The sequence below is a fragment of the Chrysoperla carnea genome, chromosome 1, assembly GCF_905475395.1.
Source record: "Chrysoperla carnea chromosome 1, inChrCarn1.1, whole genome shotgun sequence".
NCBI classification, from domain to species: Eukaryota; Metazoa; Arthropoda; class Insecta; order Neuroptera; family Chrysopidae; genus Chrysoperla; species Chrysoperla carnea.
In genome coordinates this window covers 84,003,241-84,026,193 of record NC_058337.1, presented here as the reverse complement: position 1 = coordinate 84,026,193, position 22,953 = coordinate 84,003,241, and the positions used below count along the sequence as shown (strand labels likewise).

At 29.7% G+C, this 22,953-nt stretch overlaps 2 protein-coding genes across 2 annotated transcripts; both read right to left on the bottom strand.

Annotated features, from left to right (window-relative positions):
• Positions 1–7,726: 7,726 nt before the first annotated feature.
• LOC123291628 (sushi, von Willebrand factor type A, EGF and pentraxin domain-containing protein 1-like) lies at positions 7,727–13,438 on the bottom strand. The gene is made up of 11 exons (XM_044871982.1): positions 12,846–13,438; positions 12,220–12,466; positions 12,050–12,159; positions 11,300–11,472; positions 10,463–10,677; positions 10,191–10,392; positions 9,955–10,128; positions 9,646–9,816; positions 8,541–9,587; positions 7,956–8,135; positions 7,727–7,893 (listed from the first exon to the last, which is right to left on the bottom strand). Exons 1-11 carry the CDS (start codon positions 13,436–13,438, stop codon positions 7,727–7,729), a joined length of 3,279 nt encoding a protein of 1,092 aa, XP_044727917.1.
• Positions 13,439–14,584: 1,146 nt separating this feature from the next.
• Positions 14,585–22,927, bottom strand: LOC123291618 (sushi, von Willebrand factor type A, EGF and pentraxin domain-containing protein 1-like). Its single transcript, XM_044871971.1, has 11 exons — positions 22,906–22,927; positions 20,948–21,130; positions 20,071–20,289; positions 19,557–19,661; positions 18,457–18,609; positions 17,710–17,831; positions 17,336–17,447; positions 17,056–17,280; positions 16,315–16,377; positions 15,146–15,481; positions 14,585–14,592 (listed from the first exon to the last, which is right to left on the bottom strand). The coding sequence occupies exons 1-11, from the start codon at positions 22,925–22,927 to the stop codon at positions 14,585–14,587; spliced, it is 1,548 nt and encodes a 515-aa protein (XP_044727906.1).
• Positions 22,928–22,953: the final 26 nt, after the last annotated feature.

Here is a 22,953-nt window from a genome sequence, read left to right as displayed (position 1 = left end):
CTTAATATTTTTCAATTATGGCTTTTAATAGTTCAAAACTTGGTAAGAATGTTTTAAATTACATTTAGAAATTTTTTTAACCTTCGGAGGGTAGAAAGGTGTAGCGAGAAAGTGGGAAGGAAATATCGAATATTTACAAATATACCTAAGTGGGGTATCAAATAAAAGAGCATGACGTGTACATTACAAAACTGTTATCCAACGCAAGGAAATGTGGAGGGAGAGGTGCAAGTGGGGATGTTGCCCAGCAAAGCGGGTAGTTCCCAGCTAGTTTTAATATAAAATTGATTACATATTCCAATTAAGATGAGCATTGCTGTGGACTATATCATACATTTTTGTTAAAATATATCCCATTCCAGACGCACAATACAAATATTTAGATAAATTTATCAAAAATTATTACTATTAGTGAGCATTAAATTAATTCTTTCAGTAGCATTAAACCCTTAATACTAAAATAAAAATAAAATACCAAAATAAGATAAAAATTTGACCTGAAACAAACAATAAAATATTAAAGTTAAAATCCTAAAGTATAGGAGTAGTGTTAAAACGAAAATCCTACCTTGTAGCATGTGATTTATGCTTCCAAATAAACGAAAAAAACTTTATTCAACCATTTTTTAAATTAATTGGAACCAAACAAACTCTTCGCCTTATCCAGAGCTGTTCTAATTATCAATATACAAAAAAAATGAATTGCAAACATTTTTTCATACAAATGTGTTTCGTCTTATCTATTGTGGATGCTTTAACATTTTCATAAAATAGATTCAGTATTCGTTGATCGTTTTAAATCTTAAAATCAATGTCAAAACAATAGTTAAATTGTATTATAAGAGACTAAAAGAGTGTTAAAGCTTCCATCTTTACAAATAGTTAATTTTTAAATCGAAAAAATTATGAAGAAATTTTATTTTTCAAAAAGTGAATAGATATTATTTTAATTGTTCAAATTGTATTTTTAAAATTGAAATGTTTAAGGAAGATTTAGTTCAAATAGCAAAGCTTAGGAAAAACAAATTGTAACTTTACATCGAAAATATAGACATTGATTTAAATACTTAATACCACTTGATTTAAAAAAAAATTGATAAGAAATAAACTTTAATGCAGGTAGTTCAGTTAAAATTTGATATTGTTTGGCTTATGTAAAATTCGTTTAATAATCAATATACTAAACGTCTAGTTAGTTCAATGATGAAATAAAATCATGAGAAAAATGGCATTGTAATTAAGAGTAGAAGTAATTGAAGTTCTTATCCAGGTAATCTTTCTTAGCCCGTTTCCTTCGAATGTGCAAAAAGCTTAACGAAATGCCAGTTTCTTAATCGAAGGAATGAAAAATTTTCAAAATGTTTTAAAATCTCTAACTCTTTCGATGTGCTTTCCCAAGAAAATTATTTTTATTTGAATTTATTTATAAGCGCTGAAACCGTACCTATTCTACCTAATGTGTTTAATAATATGTATACAGATTTATTTATATAAATAACAATAATTTTACTAACAAATTTAGAAAAAATATTTTTTTTGCACTTTATTCTTTACATTTTAACTATTGATTTACTTGAAGAGTCATTTATAAAAAAAATTGTTCAATCCTGTAGATATACTGTTTACTACACATTGGCAAAATTTATAATAACTGGTTTTTCGACCCAGCCTAAATAATTTCTTCAAAAGTTTTTCACCTGTACATCTTGTAAATAAAATTCAAAAAGTAAATACTTAGGTATAAAAATAATAATTTTTAATATTATGAACTTTATTTAACAATATTTTTCCGATAGTTTTTCAAAACCAACAACAATTCTCAAGGCTTTCTTCGACCTATTTATTATTAAATTTAAAAAAAGAAATCTCAATTAACGCTTAAATAAATTCAAAAAATGAATTTGAAAAAAAAAACTATTAAAAATTTTTAAATAGAAAGTAAAATATATTATTAAAACCTTTTCTATTACTCAATTAAGAAAAAAAAAATTTTTCTTCGAAATTATGGTTGTAAAAAGAAAACACACACGTTGAAAATCTGTGCGTTTGCATTGGTTATGAATAATTTTGAAAAAAATAAAAATAAAGTAAAGAATGTTTTTATTTAGATTAACATTTAACAATTTTGATTACGATCAGCATTTGCACATTTTTCATGGCTAGAAATAGTTGAAAAATAATTAATTGTTATTTTGTATAATTTAAAAAGCGAAATGGTTATATTCCATGAAAATGAGTCAAAATATCACCCACTGATGTATAAAAATTTGTTTTATACAAACGGCATATAACTTATTATTTTAATTTTATTCCCGTTTCTCGATAATTATTTTAACCAATGCTAACCACTATATCGTCTAAAAAATAAATAAATGTAACTATGTTAAATTGTTGTAATTAGTTAACGAAATTCTAAAATACTGTTAACGAAAAATTTTAATTAAATATATATATATATAGATAAATATTTTCAAATATGTAATTATGAATTTAAAAAATCAAATAAAGTTATATAATTATGATTATTAAGTATGCCACTCACTGGCAAACCCATTTGCCGGACGAGTCTACGGACTTAAGTAATAGTTGCCCACACATTAACGAATCCGTTCGATGAACGCGTCTGCGTTTCGCCGGACTCGAACGTCTCACTCATGGAGGTTATAAAGAAGGAGAACGATCGCAATAGAAAATATTGTCCCCAAAATATGGACAAATAAGTGAGGCGCTGGGATCGCTAAGTTGTCTCATTAAATGCGGGCTGTTGTGCGCTAATATACTACTTACCGACGACAGCGCAGCTGGTAGCTGAAAAATGAACTATTAATTCTACAAATTTTCAGGGACAGTCTGACAGGTGCGCTAATGCTTTATTACATAGCGATCGTTCTCCTTCTTTATAACCTCCATGGTCTCACTCAATGTACAAAAAATATTAAAACGAGTAACATATAATATGTTGTTAGTCAGTCTCCACAGTTATGTATTGACTAACAATTTTTGCTTATCTACTCCACTGGCTTTCTGGCCTTTGTTTAGTTGCAATAAAGATAAACCTATGAACTTAGCACAAAATTGTTTTGCACTGCATGATAATTGAAAAAAATCAAAATTACGTGAAGTTTAAATGCATTTTGCGGGCAACAATAAAAAAATGATTTCATAAACAGAGTCTGGCATAAATAAACAAAAATGACGTAATGATTTATAAAGAAAGAGTGTATGATTTTAGCAGCAAAGAGCTATTATAAATTTTAGTTACTTTAAACAAACATGTAAGTCATTCTTGATTGAAAAACTTTTTGATTCCAATTCTTCATTTGACTTAATGTATTTGTCAAATTCTTAACTTATTTTTTACTTTTCTGTAATCTTAAGTCAAGTTCATAGATCTAATCAATGAACACCAATAGCATACATACAAACATTTAAAGTATAATTAAAAGTTTATTTTTATAAGCAAGTAAAAATCTAGGTTTACCAAAAATTGGAAAACTCGTCCGGCGAACCCGTTCGGCACAAGCCACTTTTCATGAATGTGCATTACATCATAGATGTTTATGTGTTGATTATAATATTTTCTTTCGAATAAGTATAATTAAATAAATTGAAATTTTAATGTAATTCGTGTAACGCGTGTAACTAAGATAATAAACGAATTTAATAAGCTAAATGCTACTTTTCTTTCTGAAAAATTACAAAAATTGGGTCTAATAGATATTTTATTTTTAAAAGCGTTACAAATTTTGGCACTTTAAGCAAATCCCTACTTAATTAAAACTTTACGTAAAGTAGTAAAAATTGATTTTTAAAGACACTTAAAGCAATTCATAGTTACATATGCGAAAAATTATTAGTAAGTTTTGTAAAATTTATTTAACATATTTTGTATAAATATAAATTTATTTTAGAAACCATTTTTGTTTTTAACTTATCTAATTATGTTAGATTTATAACTATATAACCTAATACTTCTAGGACTCTATATACATATCGTCTGCTAGTGAAGCACATCGGAGGCACTCGAAAAATTTTGAGTTTTATTATTATTTTTTTATTTTTATATATATTATAAGTTCTTAAAACATCTTTTAATAAGATTCAAGAGTTTAACAAGCAAAAATCAGTCCAACATATTTAAAATCAATTTTCTTTTGAATTGCCAGCAAATGTAAATTTTTTTGAGCCGGCTAATAACTAAGATGCTACTTTTGGTTTTTTGAATAATTTTACGCCAAATAGGTCTCAAATTTGATCCGATCTTATTGGAATTTTTTATGAAACCCAATAATTTTGGCTTATTTTTTTCAGCTGCAATGTCAGTTTTTCGCTAGCTATCACTTACGTGCCTAACAGCGGGACCTAGACTCCAAATTCTTGAAACCTATTAGAGCTAGGTTAATTTTGACCAGAAATTTGAAAAGTAGGGCCCAAATTTAGTAGAATTCCATACTTTGTTTATCAAAATTGGATAAAATTTGAATGTGATAGAGCAAAATTAAATTTTTTGGATTCTGATGACGTCATAAAGTTTAAAAATTTTATTTTCTTGATAACACAGGTAAATATTATCCGATCTTATTGGAATTTTTTTTAAACCCACTAATTTTGGGTCATTCTTTTCAGCTGCAATGTCAGTTTTTCGCTAGCTATCACTTACGTGCCTAACTGCGGGACCTAGACTCCAAATTCTTGAAACCTATTAGAGCTAGGTTAATTTTGACCACAAATTTGAAAAGTAGGGCCCAAATTTAGTAGAATTCCATACTTTGTTTATCAAAATTGGATAAAATTTGAATGTGATAGAGCAAAATTAAAGTTTTTGGATTCTGATGACGTCATAAAGTTTATAAATTTTGATTTCTTTATAACACAGGTAAATATTATCCGATCTTATTGGAATTTTTTTTGAAACCCACTAATTTTGGGTCATTCTTTTCAGCTGCAATGTCAGTTTTTCGCTAGCTATCACTTATGTGCCTAATTACGGGACCTGTACTCCAAATTGTTGAAACCTATTAGACCTAGGTTAATTTTGACCACAAATTTGAAAATTATGGCCCAAATTTTGTAGAATTCCATACTAAGTTTATCAAAATTGGATAAAATTTGAATGTGATAATGCAAAATTAAATTTTTTTGATTCTGATGACGTCATAAAGTTTAAAAATTTTATTTTCTTGATAACACTGGTAAATATTATCCGATCTTATTGGAATTTTTTTTGAAACCCACTAATTTTGGGTCATTCTTTTCAGCTGCAATGTCAGTTTTTCGCTAGCTATCACTTATGTGCCTAATTACGGGACCTGTACTCCAAATTCTTGAAACCTATTATACCTAGGTTAATTTTGACCACAAATTTGAAAATTATGGCCCAAATTTAGTAGAATTCCATACTAAGTTTATCAAAATTGGATAAAATTTGAATGTGATAATGCAAAATTAAATTTTTTTGATTCTGATGACGTCATAAAGTTTATAAATTTTATTTTCTTGATAACACAGGTAAATTTTATCCGATCTTATTGGAATTTTTTTTGAAACCCACTAATTTTGGGTCATTCTTTTCAGCTGCAATGTCAGTTTTTCGCTAGCTATCACTTACGTGCCTAACTGCGGGACCTAGACTCCAAATTCTTGAAACCTATTAGAGCTAGGTTAATTTTGACCAGAAATTTGAAAAGTAGGGCCCAAATTTAGTAGAATTCCATACTTTGTTTATCAAAATTGGATAAAATTTGAATGTGATAGAGCAAAATTAAATTTTTTGGATTCTGATGACGTCATTAAATTTAAAAATTTTATTTTCTTGATAACACAGGTAAATATTATCCGATCTTATTGGAATTTTTTTTAAACCCACTAATTTTGGGTCATTCTTTTCAGCTGCAATGTCAGTTTTTCGCTAGCTATCACTTACGTGCCTAACTGCGGGACCTAGACTCCAAATTCTTGAAACCTATTAGAGCTAGTTTAATTTTGACCACAAATTTGAAAAGTATGGCCCAAATTTAGTAGAATTCCATACTTTGTTCATCAAAATTGGATAAAAATTGAATGTGATAGAGCAAAATTAAATTTTTTGGATTCTGATGACGTCATAAAGTTTATAAATTTTGATTTCTTTATAACACAGGTAAATTTTATCCGATCTTATTGGAATTTTTTTTGAAACCCACTAATTTTGGGTCATTCTTTTCAGCTGCAATGTCAGTTTTTCGCTAGCTATCACTTATGTGCCTAATTACGGGACCTGTATTCCAAATTCTTGAAACCTATTAGACCTAGGTTAATTTTGACCACAAATTTGAAAATTATGGCCCAAATTTAGTAGAATTCCATACTAAGTTTATCAAAATTGGATAAAATTTGAATGTGATAATGCAAAATTAAATTTTTTTGTTTCTGATGACGTCATAAAGTTTAAAAATTTTATTTTCTTGATAACACAGGTAAATATTATCCGATCTTATTGGAATTTTTTTTGAAACCCACTAATTTTGGGTCATTCTTTTCAGCTGCAATGTCAGTTTTTCGCTAGCTATCACTTATGTGCCTAATTACGGGACCTGTACTCCAAATTCTTGAAACCTATTAGACCTAGGTTAATTTTGACCACAAATTTGAAAATTATGGCCCAAATTTAGTAGAATTCCATACTAAGTTTATCAAAATTGGATAAAATTTTAATGTGATAATGCAAAATTAAATTTTTTTGATTCTGATGACGTCATAAAGTTTAAAAATTTTATTTTCTTGATAACACAGGTAAATATTATCCGATCTTATTGGAATTTTTTTTGAAACCCACTAATTTTGGATCATTCTTTTCAGCTGCAATGTCAGCTTTTCGCTAGCTATCACTTATGTGCCTAATTGCGGGACCTGGACTCCAAATTCTTGAAACCTATTAGTGCTAGGTTAATTTTGACCACAAATTTGAAAAGTAGGGCCCAAAATTAGTAGAATTCCATACTTTGTTTATCAAAATTGGATAAAATTTGAATGTGATAGAGCAAAATTAAATTTTTTGGATTCTGATGACGTCATAAAGTTTAAAAATTTTATTTTCTTGATAACACAGGTAAATTTTATCCGATCAAATTGGAATTTTTGTTGAAACCCACTAATTTTGGGTCATTGTTTTCAGCTGCAATGCCAGTTTTTCGCTAGCTATCACTTATGTGCCTAATTGCGGGTCCTGGACTCCAAATTCTTGAAACCTATTAGTGCTAGGTTAATTTTGACCACAAATTTGAAAAGTATGGTCCAAAATTAGTAGAATTCCATACTTTGTTTATCAAAATTGGATAAAATTTGAATGTGATAGAGCAAAATTAAATTTTTTGGATTCTGATGACGTCATAAAGTTTAAAAATTTTATTTTCTTGATAACACAGGTAAATTTTATCCGATCTTATTGGAATTTTTGTTGAAACCCACTAATTTTGGGTCATTCTTTTCAGCTGCAATGTCAGTTTTTCGCTAGCTATCACTTATGTGCCTAATTGCGGGACCTGGACTCCATATTCTTAAAAGCTATTAGAGCTAGGTTAATTTTGACCACAAATTTGAAAATTTTGGCCCAAATTTAGGAGAATTACATATTTAGTTTATCAAAATTGGATAAAATTTGGATGTGATAGATAAAAAAAAAAAAAAAAACATAAAATAACTTATTATTAGGTATTATTATTTTGCAAAATCAAGTTATAAAAATACTCTAACATTCTACGTTGGGCATCCATTTTCCATTTGGATAACATTGTATCTCAAACACTTTCTTCGTTGAATATTCCAAACATTCTATTTTAACTGTATCCATGTACAAAAATGAGTTGCCAATTATCCTCGCCTCTTTTAATAACTTTGGTTTCCCACAACTTATCTCTAAAATCACGAAAACAATAATTTAGAGATATTTAAGATTATTTGTAAAACTACATAATTACTTGCACATCGGAGTAGAATTCTTGTCCAACTTCCAGAAGGTAAACATCGTATGCTGCCTTTTCCATATCCCTTAAATCCATCGTTACATGCATAATTTACAATATCACCGGTTTTATATGAACTTTTCTCGTTAAGTAACACCATTACTTTTGGTCTAGGTGGTAATTTGCATACTATAGCTAAAAATATTTAAAAATAAATGCTGCTTAGAGTCACAGAACTTTGCACGAGTGCAGAAAATTCTTAAGATAAAAATGCATATGAAGTATACATAAGTTTTTCTTGATCTCTTAATTATTTTATGAATAACGCGCTTTTAAATTATATTTCATGGCCACTTTTGCATTATCTACTCCACTTTTGGATGGGGAAGGCCAGACATATTACCCCCAATACCTGAGTTTACACTTTATGGTAAAACTTCAACCCTATCATAAAAAAATGAGTGAATTTTCTTCACATTTCCTATTTTTGTCTTTGTTCGATACATTGGGGCTAATGTAGAAATACATAGTAGAAAAAAGTCCCATGTTTCCCTTCTTTCACACGTATAATAAATTTAAAAATTGTTAAAATAAACTTACGTTTACAAAAATATTCATTTATACTCCACAACCCATTCGCTAAACATTCAGTAAAGTTTACAGTTACGTATTTAAAACCGGGTTGACATTGAAACTCCAATTTTGTTCCAACTTCATAAGTAGGATGTAAATTTTCGATTAAGAACGTAGTATGTAAGGGATTTTGGGGCAAAATAGTACTTTCACAAAATACGGGCTCCATTACTGTATTCATCATTATGGTTGAATAATCTTCGTCAGTAATCGCCACGTCATCTATTGAAAATATCTCAGGTAACTCGTTAATTTGAGTAGTAATTGTCGCAGGAACATTTTCTGACACAATTTCAGAATAAATTGTTCTATGACTAGTAGTCTCAGTTACATTATCGATTGCTGTAACAGCTAAAATCCTTAAAACATTCGTAAAATTTTGTTTGGTCGTTGAAAGTCTAGAATAGTAAACTTCGTCCGTTGTTGTGAATGACGATTCTGTTGTCATTGTAATGTCATTATTCGTTGAAAGCCTAAAATCATCCATTGGTTTGTCGGTTGTGGTAAATTTGGATTCCGTTGATTTACTAGAAATTAAAAACTTTTCTGTTACAATATTTGTATTTATTGAGAAACTGAAATCGTTCATTTGTCGATCAGTTGTGGTATCTGACGACTCTGCCGATTCACTGGAAATTGAAACTTTTTCCTGCACAATTTCTGTAGTTGTTGAGAGTCTTAAATCTTCCATTTGCTTGTCGGTTGGAGTAAATATCGATTCTGTCGATTTGTCACTAGTTAAAACTTTATCCGTCACAATATCTGTATTTGTTGAGGACCTGAAATCGTCCATTTGTTGGTCAGTTGAAGCAAATGTCGATTCTGTTAATATATTGGAATGGATAACTTTTTCTGTGGCAATAGGTTTAATCGTTGAGAGTTTAAAATCAAACTTTAACTCTTTGCCAGCTATTAATGTTGTTTGTTTTGAATTGACAGAATTTCTAACTTTGAAAGATTCGGTGTTGTCCACGATGATTTCTTTGCACATAGGAACATTAGAGCTCCAAGTTTCTGAATAGAAAATATTATTAAAACTCTTGTTATTCTAATTATTAAAATAAATTTTTACCATTTTCCATGCAAGTTATCAAACTTTCACCTTCAAGGTAAGTACCATCCAAACATTTAAATTCAATTTTTGTACCCACATCAAAAGTATTTTTTATAATATGTGACCTTTTATAGAGAAATATTGTCATTCTACTGTTTCCTGGCTGCTCCAAACTGGGACACTGTGGACCTACAAATAATTCTATCTAAAAATTTTTTGTTTGTTTTATAGTTTTTAACCAACTCCAAAAAAAAAAGAAGATATTATGAAACTTGAGGCGGAAAATTTACTTAGTCTAAATCATATTTATGCAATGGATGTTTTTACCTAAACAATAAGGGGGAGGCGAAGACCAATGTCCGCTTTCCAAACAATGCAACACAAGCTCTCCAACCAACCTATATCCCTCATTACAATGATAAATTATGGTATTACCATATTCGAAATGAGATCCAATAAAGAATCCATTTTCAACCATGTTCGGGTAATTACATTCAACAACTACAAAAAAAATTAATTCATTAAGCTTAGGACATCTTTTTTATTTGCCGATTTATTTTTACTTTGACATGTTGGCTCAATAATTCCTTCCCATTCGGTAGTCTTTGTACAAATACGCGATATTTGATCATGATAAGTTCCTTTGTAATATAATCTAAATCCACTTCGACAAGTATACGTGGCCACATTATTTTCAACAATTACCACGCCATTTTTTATTGATTTCGGTGCAACGCAAATTCCACAAAATGGCCAATGTTCAATCTGTAAATTTGGGAAACAGATTTTGATCAAATAAGACAAAAAAACTGTTGTGAATACAGTATAGTAATACCTGTACGTTTCCACTGATGTATGATCTTATTTCGCCCCAAAATAAAAGGTTTCCATAATATGGATGACAAGTTTCATAAAATTTCAAAACTTCATTCTGATTTAAAGTACGGTACCACATATCTAAATTTGTCATTTTTCCTGTAAATGATTCAGCTTGACTGAACTTTCCACCTTGTACATCTTGTTCCTGACCAAGAACAAAAGTACCATTGCCTTAAAAAATACCATGAGATTGAAAATTTTTACATATAACTCCTGTTATTTTAACATTTCAAAAGAATATTTTTGTAAATATACAACAAATGGACCAAAAGATAAACTCGGGGGTTTTTGAGGTCGTTGATCACGATTCAAAAGCCAGATTGCTGATATGCAGATTGAAATTCTTGCTCAGAATCGTGATCAGCGTACGTAAAAGCTCCCGAGTATACCTTTTTAGTCTATTTTGTCAAATATTTACATAATTTTGCTGTTTTAGATCAGTAGGGGGCGAATTACCCCTGGAGGAGCAATATATTGGAATTCTGGCTTAGGGATCGTGATCAGTGAAACCGACAACCTTCTAGTATACTTTTTGGCTTATTTTGTTGAATATTTTCAAAGTTTTAAATTCTTCATAAATCAACCCAGAAATAGACTCCAATATTGGCTAATTTGTCCAATATCAATGACCAAACTTTCTAGCGACACCAAGTTAGATGTAGATTAAGCTCTATGCACCTTCCAGAACATTTAAAAATTGGCCCAATAAGTTGAGGTACAAAAAATTCCTCATTTTACACTTTTTTCGTCTAAAATGATTAGCCTAATAATATAACATAAATGATTTTTCTACCATTAATTTTTTGTTTTGTTCCAAAATTATGCCCGCTTTCTTTTAATTCTCCATCAACATAAATTGAATATTCTCCACGAAACGATGACCATGTGATACAAAGAAAATGCCAGCGACCATCATTTAGAAATATGTCCGTTACTTTAAAGTCATTATTTATGTACAACACAATACTAAAATACAAAAATTCCTCTTTAGAAAGTCTCCCTAATATTGTTTCTTCCGAAATGGCTGTATCGAATGTGAAATTATAGATTTTTCAACTTGTTTAGAATAGCAAAAATGCAATCATATAGATGTTGCTTTATCTCTTTCAAGTAATGTGAACCTATTATTTTTCCCAGTTCTAAATTTGTATAATAATATTCACAACGATAATCCTAGATCTTAGGATTAAACCTTTTTATTTTATTGCGTTTCAGGTGAAAACAGTAATTTTAGTATTTTATTATTTGTTTTAGGGCGTTGCAGATCTATTTTATTTTATTTCATTGTATCTTATTTTGGTAATTTATTTTTAAGGGTTTTAAGTTATGCTACTGAAGAGGGTTGCCAAAGCAACCGAAACCGGCCTAGCTAATTAATAATAATTTTATAAATCTAGCAAAATAACTATATTGTGAGCCCTGAAGGACATATATTTTAACAAAATGTACAATTTCAATAGTAAATTGAATTATGTAACTTACCCCTACTTTTTTCCAGAGTAGTATTTCGACCTAAAATTAATTTTTAATGCACAGCACTTACCCATTATAATCTGTTATTGTAAATGCATTATCGTATTCTTTAGTTGCATATGAAATCATAGTTCCATAATTGTCCGTATCAAAAGTTTGAATCCATAAGCAGGTTGAAATCTAAAAGAAACAATTATTTTAAAACAACTCATATGTGAAGAAAGTAAAGCAAAAATGTACCTCAGATAGACTAAACAATGGACCAGGTAGTTTTACAAAATCGGTAATACTAGACTGTGAAAATGACAACATAAAATTTGAATCTAGTTTAGTTTCACAGATTTTTCCTGTAAAGGGTACAATACAACCACATTTAAAATTATTTTCCATATTTATGCAGATGCCATGATTTAAGCATGGAAATTTTGCACAATAGTCAATTTTTACCAAACAATTAGGTCCTTCAAATCCCAAAGGACATTCACACCTAAAATTAAAAAAATTAATTTCCAAAAAGTATCAGAAATTCTCCTATGATATCAGATACCGAGACCAAAAATGACTAAGGTAAAATGTTGTTTGGTTCGAAGAAGGAAAATGATTCAAACATTAATATCACCTTAACACTTGTTCAAAACTAATAAGAGATAGAGCAAAACTTTAAATCAGTAAGCTATCTCTTATATAAAAAGCTATCATTTGTTATTCAAGGCATTTTAAAGTTGCAATTTTGAAATCGTTTTTCTTCCATAACTTTAAAACGGGTGTTGCGATTGTGATAAAATTTAGTGTGATGACACTGATTTTATACAAAACAACTCATATCAACCTAATATTAGCTTAAATTATTTGTTAATTTAAATTACTTGTAAGAGTTTCTAGATGTTATATTTCCATGATCTTGATTAATACAAGTGGCATTTTCTGAGCAGGGTAAATAGTCACATGGTAGAATATGACAACGTTTGCCAAGAAATCCATTTTTACAAATACACTTGTAATCGTCATATGATTCCACACATGTACTATTATTTTCACAAAAATTGTATAAACAATAATTTTCAATACGCTCGCAAAATTCGCCATAAAAATTTTGATCACAAATACAAAACTCTTGTGAATCTTCTCGAATACAAGTACCCCCATTCCTACAAAATTTTTTCACACAATGTTCCATTTCACAAGTCGTTCCTTGATAACCTTCCGCGCAATCACATGTATAATTTCCATATTCGAAATTGGAAATGCATTTTCCATTATTGAAACATGGATTCGATGTGCAACTGTTAAATGGTATTTCACAATGTGAACCAAAATAATTATCAGGACATTTACAAAAATAATTCGATCCATCCAGAATACAAATGCCAGAATTGCAAATGCTTTCATTTTGACAAAAGTTTGTAATATTTTGAAAACAAGCATCAACGGTCTGCGATCCATACACTTCAGTGGTCATATTTTGAGGGCATTGTACACAATATGTCTTTCCATACTCTGGTTGATAAAATCCAATTTCACATTTATTACAAAACGGGAATAAACTGATATGGTTTATATTGGCTGGATTTTTTATCTTTTTATCATTGAACAATTTACGTTTGCGAGCAGAAGTTCCCGGGGGACACTGTCCTAAATAAATTTAATTTGTTATATTAACGAAGATTTCTAGTCAATTTTTTAAAGTTTGTGGAAAATTGCGGATAGTATTTAACCCTTCAGACTGGTTCCTCTTTCGTAAAACAATTTATTACTGTTGTAATGAGAGAAAACCTCACGCTAATGGCGCAAGCGCCAAGATCCAAATTTCAAAGTTTGTTTACAACGTATTTATGTATCTACGAAGTCAATCTAAAGAGGATTAAAAAAATTACTTTGAAATTTATTTCACTATAATAACATTTAGAGAAGATAGCCAAAGAATAACAAAGCCATCCGAATTACGGTTTTTTTTACCGACTTTACTGAAGTGTTGAGAAAAACTCTCACTGCTGTTAATAATTTTTTTATATTTTGAGTTTAAAAAAAAAATGTATTCACTATCCTGTAAAGCATGCAATTGCGTGCAAGTAAAAAAAATACAAGTGGTCATTTCCATTTGAAATTTTGAAGAAAAAAAAACGTTTTAAAACAAAGGGCAGAGAATGTCTCTACACAACCGTTCTGAAGGGTTAAACAGTTTTAACAAAAATTTCTTCGAATACTTCGAAAATTACCTTTACAGTCCCTTAACGCTTTTGACCGAATTCGTCTGGTTGAAGTCAAAAGTGGACATTTTTCACATTTATTCTGGCCTAACTTATCGTTAAAATATCCTATTGGGCAACTTTGGCATAGCCCTCTTGTTATATTATGAAAAGTTCCTTTTGGGCATTTTACTGAAACAAATGTCGGATTACATTAATAGTAAACAACTGAACATAAAGCATGTTGCAATTCGAAAAATTGCAAAATAGTAACTGTGCTTTCAAGGTATTTTAATCTAAATGGAAGCACTTTTCGTGATCGATGGATTCTCATGACTGCGTCAAAAATTTTCTTACATATTTTTGATGTCCTGAAGGCATATTATCAAAGCTTGACGCTGAATGCTGTCAATAATTAATTATAAATCTATAAAAAGTTAGAAAATAAATTTTTTTTTAGTAGGGAAAAGCTAGTAACGTATTTAAAATTAATTATTTTTGAGTAATTTTCTTCAAAAAAAGGAACATGAAAAAAGTTTTATTAATTCGTGTGATTTAATGCTATTATACATTCATTTTCCACCGTGTGATTATTTCATGTGTGTATTTAATGCTATACATTTTCCATCGTGGGATTATTTGAAACATGTATTACAACTTTTGTATTGCAACAAGCCATTTTTAGCATAAAAAAAAGTGCGAAAAAGTTAATTTTCTCCGCTTTATTGGCCAAATAATTTCCAAGTACAGGCACTAGTAAAACCTTCTTCAATAATTTGTATGAAATTACCGAACACTCTATATTAAGGACTGAACAACAAAGAAATTTATAAGAAAGGGAAAAGGCGGTAAGCTGATACAACCAGAAGACAAAAAACAAAATCACAAGCATTGTATTAAATCTAAGCTAATTTTTATAAAATCTGCTACTTACCTTGAAAAAATATAAAGTGCATACTTTGGCGATGTTTTTAACTTACCACATTTATTTCTTCTACTAACAGAACCATTATTACATATTGCAAAAACTCGATCCAATTTCAAATCAATATAATATTTAGTTTGATTTAACAATGAATTCGATAGCGTTTGATTATTTTTCATGAAAATTTCTACATCACTTAAACGTTCTTGTATTTTATTGAATTTATTGAATGTTATATGTTTAACTTTCGACGTACTCTTGGTTTTAATTTTACCGTTAATTACAAACTGTATTTGAATACGAGATCGACGTTTATTCATATTCTGGCTATCCCGTTTGCGCCGCAAAATTGTTAAATTTGTTGGAAGTTCATGAGCATAGTTATCATTCGCTGAGCAGTTAACAATAAATTCTTTGGGGTAACATTCAATTTCATTTATGCAAATAGTATTTAAGTTGTTTTTAACATTACTTAAAATTTCATTTTTTATCTAAAACAAGTGAAACGAAGCACATTATGGAAACTCAGAAAATTAATACATTTTGAAACGACTAAAATATAACCCGAAATTATTTAATCTCCTAATCTTCTTAGCGTTTCCACATAATTTTTCAATCCCTAACAGGTAGGAAAAGGTTACATTATTTTAATACGGCTGAGCAGTTTTTATCCAAAAGAATTTGTTTGACTAAAAACTTTTACGGGACAGTAAAATTATTTAAGTGTTAAGGAAGATTAAAAACTTACCCCTGTAAAGAAGCGTGTTTACACCTAGTACATAAAATCTAGTAAAAAATAAGCCTCGAATCTAGTTTCTAATATCTCATATAATAAAATCCAGTAGAGCCCTGGTAGAAAAAATATTTGAAGAATGAATAATTCTTTATAAGTCTTAGAATCTGTGAAAAGTCTTAGGAACTCTGAATAACTCTGAATTTCTCAACGTTTTTGGAACAGTCTAATTCTTAATAAGTCTTAAGTTTGGATAACTCTGAAATAGACAGACCAAAAACGTTGAGTTATTCAGAGTACCTGAGACCTTTTCAGAGTTCCTACGACTTTTCAAAGATTTAAGATTTATTAAGTCTTATTCTTTCTTCAAATATTTTTTCCACCAGGGAGGTATTTTTTAGAGCAACGGTGCATTTACATATGGTGTTAAAAAATCTGAATCATAAAAATAATTTTTTAACTCACCATAGTAATATCGTCAATATTCTTACAATCCTCGTCGATATCGAAATCCAATGTTCCACGCTGGAGTATTTCGTTAGGAATTTCCGTAACTGTGAAAATACAAATACAAATCTTAATTCGATGAGTATCAATTTGCAAAATAACTATCTGCTGGAATTGTGCTCTCATAAAATGTCTTCTAAGTATACAAAGTTTATACATTTTGTTAAAATATATCCCCTTCAGGACCCACAATAAAAATATTTAGCTAGATTTATAAAATTATTATTAATTAGCTAGACCGGTTTCGATTGCTTTGGCAACCCTCTTCAGTAGCATTACTTAGATTACCTTAAATATATATATCAGAGATTTTCCGAATGAACAATCAGTCTTTATTCATTCTTTTTTAGCAATACATACATGCCAAACTGATGCCAAAATGATAGAATTGGACAAATGAATGGAAGATAGAAAGGTAGATTGCCTACAGATGCCAAAATGATAGAATTGGACAAATGAATGGAAGAGAGAGGTATACATCTATATGGATGGTTTCATTAGGTAACACAGTCGGCATGGGTCAGCATAACAAGTAACCGATATCATTTATGAACTGATTCGGTTTAGGATGGAGTTATTAACTATATTTATGACTTTGATTCCTTTCTTAACATTGCCACAACTAAGAACTCAAATGCTGTTGGCTAAACCTACTACAACTCCTAATGTACAAAAAAATAAATGTCCAAATCACAATATTGATTTTAAATAAAATTTTTACAAACCTGAACAATCTGGTATTTCATTTAAGTACCAAATTGGATTTGTGTTATTACATAAAATAATTGCGGAATCGTTATTACTATTCGATTTAACATTGATATCGTCATCATCAATAATATTATACGCATAACCCTCTTCACAAGTAATTACACATTGGACACCATCTGGAACATTATCGCAAATGCTCTTCCCATAAACTGGATCGGAAATTGGTTCACACGTTGATTCTGCATCAGAATAAATTTATTTGTATATCACAATGTGAAAAAATTTCTAACTTACTATCCACTGTTATATTTAATACACATTCGTTTGTGTTGTTTGCCAAATCAGTTGCAACATATTTCACAGGGGTCACTCCAAAAGAAAACTGTCCGGTAAAATTTTTTTCAACCTGAAATCCAATTGCAATTTTTTGATCACGTGGGAAATTGAAAAGAAGCCTTAAAGGAAGTATACCAAAAGCGTGGAGGGATATTTTTCTGCCCTTCTTAAAAATCGGTCAGAATAAGCATCCTCTATATGTTGATATTAGTTAAAGATACAGAGTAAGAACTAGAAAGAAGGATATCTTTTTCTGATCATTGTAGGTACAATCTGTCTAACTTAGCACCGAATTAAAACTTATTCTTCAATAGTTTTATAAAAATACTTACCTTAACTATTTGTTGAGAATTATCGTAAATTTTTGGTTCCTCCCAAATAATATCTATTTTATCGTTATCAACAAGAAACGGTACAGGATCTATACAGTTTTCTATAACTGGTGGCTCGATATCTAATATAAACAAACAAAGTTTTAAAAATAAACAAAGATCCGTTCCAAATTATATTACACTTGAAAAGGGACGATAAAAATTTTTTCTGTAGTCTTACAATCTTATTAAGTAAAGGAGATAATCTTATATAGTGAAGGAGGACAAAGATAATGAGATAAGTCGGCTTAAGAAAAATCCCATGCCAACTTTGAACAGTTCAAAGTGTACAGCATAGCATTACCCGTAATTACAGCGAAAACTACAAGACTAAATTTTGATCCCTGATACTAATTTATGTAATTAAAAAAAAAATACTTGTGAAAATGTGAGTTTTGAATCCCAGCAGACCTCTTGCATAGAACGCTCCTGTTTAGCCTCTAAGCTAGAACATCCTTCTTATAATAAAATAATTAATATCTGGAAAACTGATAGTGTGAACCACAAGAGCCGCACTCACATTAACAGCTTGTTTCACATACAAATACAGAATTTTGCTTTCATAACTTAGGGGTCACTACTTCCAATATTACGGTGTTGCCCCTAACGATCCTGAAGATTTGTGGCTACATCTACTTATAGAATCTAATATCCATGTCTCATGGTGAAAGGTTGCTTCAACGGAGGATATAGAAAACCTGTACTTACCTTTAATTTCAACAGTAAAATTGCAAGTTGCTTTATTTTTAAACGCATCCATTGCAAGATATGTAATGACAGTCTTTCCAATTTTAAATTTAAAAGTTTCAATATCATTAATCACTGGTTTTGTCCAAAATATAATATTTAAATTTGAATTATCTTAAATAAAAGCGAAATTTGAATAACTTTCCTATCATGGAATAAATATACAGGAATTTAATATTACATTGCCAAACTTAGGGCGTAAATTCCTTGCATCAGAAATATATGGTCAAGGGCGTTTCATTTTCGAGAAATTCAATCATAAATTTTGGAAACAAAAATGTGAAAACTTTATGTTCGTATGTCTCGAAAATTAAAAGCTCTTAACCGTATGTTCATATGTCCTTTTTTGTTATTTTTAGTAAGAAACAAGCGAAAACAAACAATTGACTAAGTTAATTGTTGAAATACCATGTATACGGTGTTGATTACTCTGTCACATTACACATACATTATACATATATTTCACACATATATAACTGATATTCCCATATAATACATACTTTACAATTTGCACATAATTTGCGCTCTCACAGTAGACAGTGATGTTTACAAAAAAATGTTTCAAACAAAAGTGGTTTATTTTTTTTATAAGGAACATTTCTTACATTTAAATTTTTGTTCTATCTCTAACGGTTTACAAGATAGGTCCTACGGACCCAAGGCCCAATTATCCTCTGTTGCTCATTTACGAACTTGATCTCACTTTTTACGTTCTAAGCACGCAATAAAAATTTCCGCTTGATATCTCTTTTCGTTGTTGAGTAATCGTGATGACAGACGGACAGACAGACAACCGGAAATGGACTAATTAGGTGATTTTATGAACACCTACACCAAAATTTTGTTCATCGTATTAATATTTTTAATAGTTACAAACTTGGAACTAAACTTAGTATACTTTGGTATATTTCATATACATGGTATACAAATAATTGACTATTATCATTTGTTTCAACACATTTATCACCCTATATCTCGAAAATGGAAAAATTTAAGCCATATTTAATGCAAGAAACTCACGTCCGAGTTTATCAATGTATTCTGTATACACAAATATTCACCTGTAATATCTGTCTCGGTATTCCAATGAACAAACCCATATTTTTTCCCGGGTAATGTAACTCCATTTACATCTTTTGGGCATTTTATATTTGGAGGTGTTATGTCTAAAAAATAAGCATCAATAAAACAAAATTCCAAAAAATCTAAAAATAATAATTTACCTTGACAAACATTTGTAATTCGGCTCGACCAATGGCCGTATTTTCCAGTACATATTTTAAAACTTGGTCCTTGTAGTTTGAAGCCATGCTTACATATAATAGTACAATTTGTTTCATAATTGGATTTCTTTGTGTGGCAAGAAGTAGGAGAATAATGTCCGAATTGAATTTTCGGTAAGCGAGAACATTTAACAGCTAAAATAAATCAAAAATGTATATGGAATAATTTTCAGATAAATATCTATATAAAGAAGCTTGAATTAAGGAACATAAAAACATCAAAGGCAGAAAATAATAAATAAATACATACGACTAAGCCCGAAGAAACAATAAGTAGCGTAGATATACTTACGCTTACAATATGTATCTGACCCACTCCATTTTAAATTTGGAAGACAATTTCTTACTTTTGGACCAACAGGAAAAAAACCTTCGTCACATTGAATTCTGCAAATTGTATCAATCGGCAAAACATTATCGGTTATTTTTGACAGATCAACAATTCTATTCTCTTCATCGATACAAGTGATTCTACCATTTTCAGGAGATTTCAGTAATGAACATGCTTTCACTGAAAACAATTAGTAATTTGGTAGTTCAAGCAAGATTAAATATTTTCTGTAAACATCACTGTAAAAGCCAACAGAGACTTTTCGTAAGGAACTTTTACTGCGGTCTGTAGAAGTAAGCTCACTAAAAGATACATTCACTAATTGATGCGTTAAAGATTATTCAGATGACATAGCCATCATTATCAGGGGTAAATCAGGTAGCATACAAAACGCAAAACGCGGAGAAACTCATACCTGCTCATCAATAAGCAAAATACTCATCAAACTCTTTAAGGTTACCAAAATTTTAACTTCTACGCAAAAAGTAACAGATGAAAACTCAAGATGTACTATCAAGTGCCTTAAAAAAACCCAACTTAATAAATATGGCGGGAGCGCAGATAAGTATGCAATGCATATTAACAATTCGTATACTTCAAAATTTAATTGCGTTTCCACCATTTACGTACTGCATGTATTTCTTTCTCAATAGGTAATACATTTTGATATATTTCTCGATAATGTTAGCACAATTTTTTTAACACCTATGAATACTATAAATATTATTTGTTATGAAATTGAAGGTGTATTCGTTATGGGTCTTAATTGATATAATGATGTTGGAATATTTTAAAAGAGAATTATTAGGGAAAAGTGGTTTATTATTAAATCACAAACCTTTGCATAATTGTTTTGGTCCTGACCAGGTACCATTTATTTGACATATTCGTGTTTTGGGTCCGTCTAAAGTATATCCAATCTTACATCGAACATTACAAGCGTTATGCACAATGTTATTACAATCTGATTGTTTGACAAAGTATCCGTTTTCTGGCGCTTGTATAATTGGACACTGGATACCTGAAATCAAACTTATTTTTTATCCTCAAAATTTTATTACATTTTAACAATCAAACACAATATTTTCTTGTGATATTAAAGATACGCATTCGTATCTAATCTTAATATATTAATGTGACATATATATGAAGGATTTAAAATCGAACTTTACTCACAGCTATAACTGCAATGAGTACTTCATAGTACTCGATAAAACCGATTTTCGAATGTTTGTTCAAGTAAGTTCCAAATGAATTGTATAAAGCTAATACGAAGCGTTCTATGCAAGGTCCTGGGAGTCAAATCTCGCATTTTCACAAAAAAAAATTTAAATTATATAAAGTAGTATCAGGGATCAAAATTTAGTTTTGTAGTTTTCGCTGTAATTACGGGTAATCTCTGCTGTACACTTTGAACTGTTCAACGTTGGCATGGGATTTTTCTTAAGCCGACTTATCCAATTATCCTTGTCCTCCTTCACTTTAAAAGATTATCTCCTTTACTTAATAAGATTAGGTATAAGACTACAGAAAAATTTTTTACCGTCCCTTTTCAAGTGTAATATAGTTTGGAACAGTTCTTTTTTATTTTTAAAACTTAGTTTCTTTGTATTAGATATCGAGCCACCAGTTATAGAAAATTGTATAGATCCTGTACCGTTTCTTATTGATAACGATGAAATAGAGATTATTTGGGAGGAACCAAAAATTTACGATAATTCTCAACAAATAGTTAAGGAAAGTATTTTTATAAAACTATTCGAAGAATAAGTTTAAATTCGGTGCTAAGTTAGACAGATTGTACCTACTATGATCAGAAAGAGATATCCTCCTTTCTGGTTCTTATTCTGTACCTTTAACTAATATCAAAATAGAGGATCCTTATTCTGGTCGATTTTTAAGAAGGGCAGATAAATATTCCTCCACGCTTTTGGTATACTTCCTTTAAGGCATCCTTTTTATTTCCCACGTGATCAATATATGTATATTATATAAATGTATATTTATATAAAGATAATAAAGAAGACTGTATATTTATTATTGACTATTATAAATTTTTTGTAATTTAAACCCAAAGTTTCCGTTTTTTTCACCTCACCAAAGTTATAAATCCCCTTAAAAAATTGCAAATCAAGTCAATTAAAAAATTTTTGCTTAATTTTAATGTATGTCTGAAACAAAGAAACAAAGAACCGATTACTGATAAAATGATTAATGATTTATCTATAGCATTAGTGCATATATTTGTCAAACTTGATATAGAATTATCTTCTACAAAAAAACTGAACGAAGAAGTACGTTTGAATCTTATTGCATACATAAAGTCATTGCAAGAAATTTGTAACTTTGTTGTATGGCTCGTTTTATGACAAAAGTAGAGCAAAAGTTTTTGATATTCCTAATAAAAAGAAATTGAGAACAATACGAAGTGATGCATTCATTCAAATAATGGAATAAGCATTAATTGCAGAACAGAGCCGGCGACATACGTAGCAAATTAACAACTGAGTAGTATGTTATTTTTAAAGTAGTATATGTAATACATATTACACACATGATATAACATTTGCCGCTCTGTGAAATATAGATCAGATTTATATCAATTATTTAATATACATTGCACAGGCTATAATCTTACAGTATTCTGACTGTGACACCAGCTCTGTTACACCTTCAAAGACTGCATAATCATTAACAATATTAATGTTTTTATGTTAATCGTTCCTTGTTATATGTGTGTACGTAGCCCTTGAAACATGGCACTTCAAGCTTGACCGAAGTTTATTTAAAATTTACTTGGAAACATCAAATCATTCATTTTTATTTGAATATTTATCAGCTAAA

What these genes read in the sequence shown, in the direction of transcription:
- LOC123291618 (XM_044871971.1), bottom strand. Translation starts at nt 22,927, where the DNA reads ATGAATGATTTGATGTTTCCAA. An exon ending in TGAAATACCAGATTGTTCAG is followed by an intron (nt 16,378 to 17,055) that starts GTTTGTAAAAAT and finishes GTATTTTCACAG; the next exon opens with TTACGGAAATTCCTAACGAA. An exon ending in TTTCGATATCGACGAGGATT is followed by an intron (nt 15,482 to 16,314) that starts GTAAGAATATTG and finishes TTAACTGCTCAG; the next exon opens with CGAATGATAACTATGCTCAT.
- LOC123291628 (XM_044871982.1), bottom strand. Translation starts at nt 13,438, where the DNA reads ATGACCACTGAAGTGTATGGATCGCAGACCGTTGATGCTTGTTTTCAA. An exon ending in ACATCAGTGGAAACGTACAG is followed by an intron (nt 10,393 to 10,462) that starts GTATTACTATAC and finishes CCAAATTTACAG; the next exon opens with ATTGAACATTGGCCATTTTG. An exon ending in GCCTCCCCCTTATTGTTTAG is followed by an intron (nt 9,817 to 9,954) that starts GTAAAAACATCC and finishes AATTATTTGTAG; the next exon opens with GTCCACAGTGTCCCAGTTTG.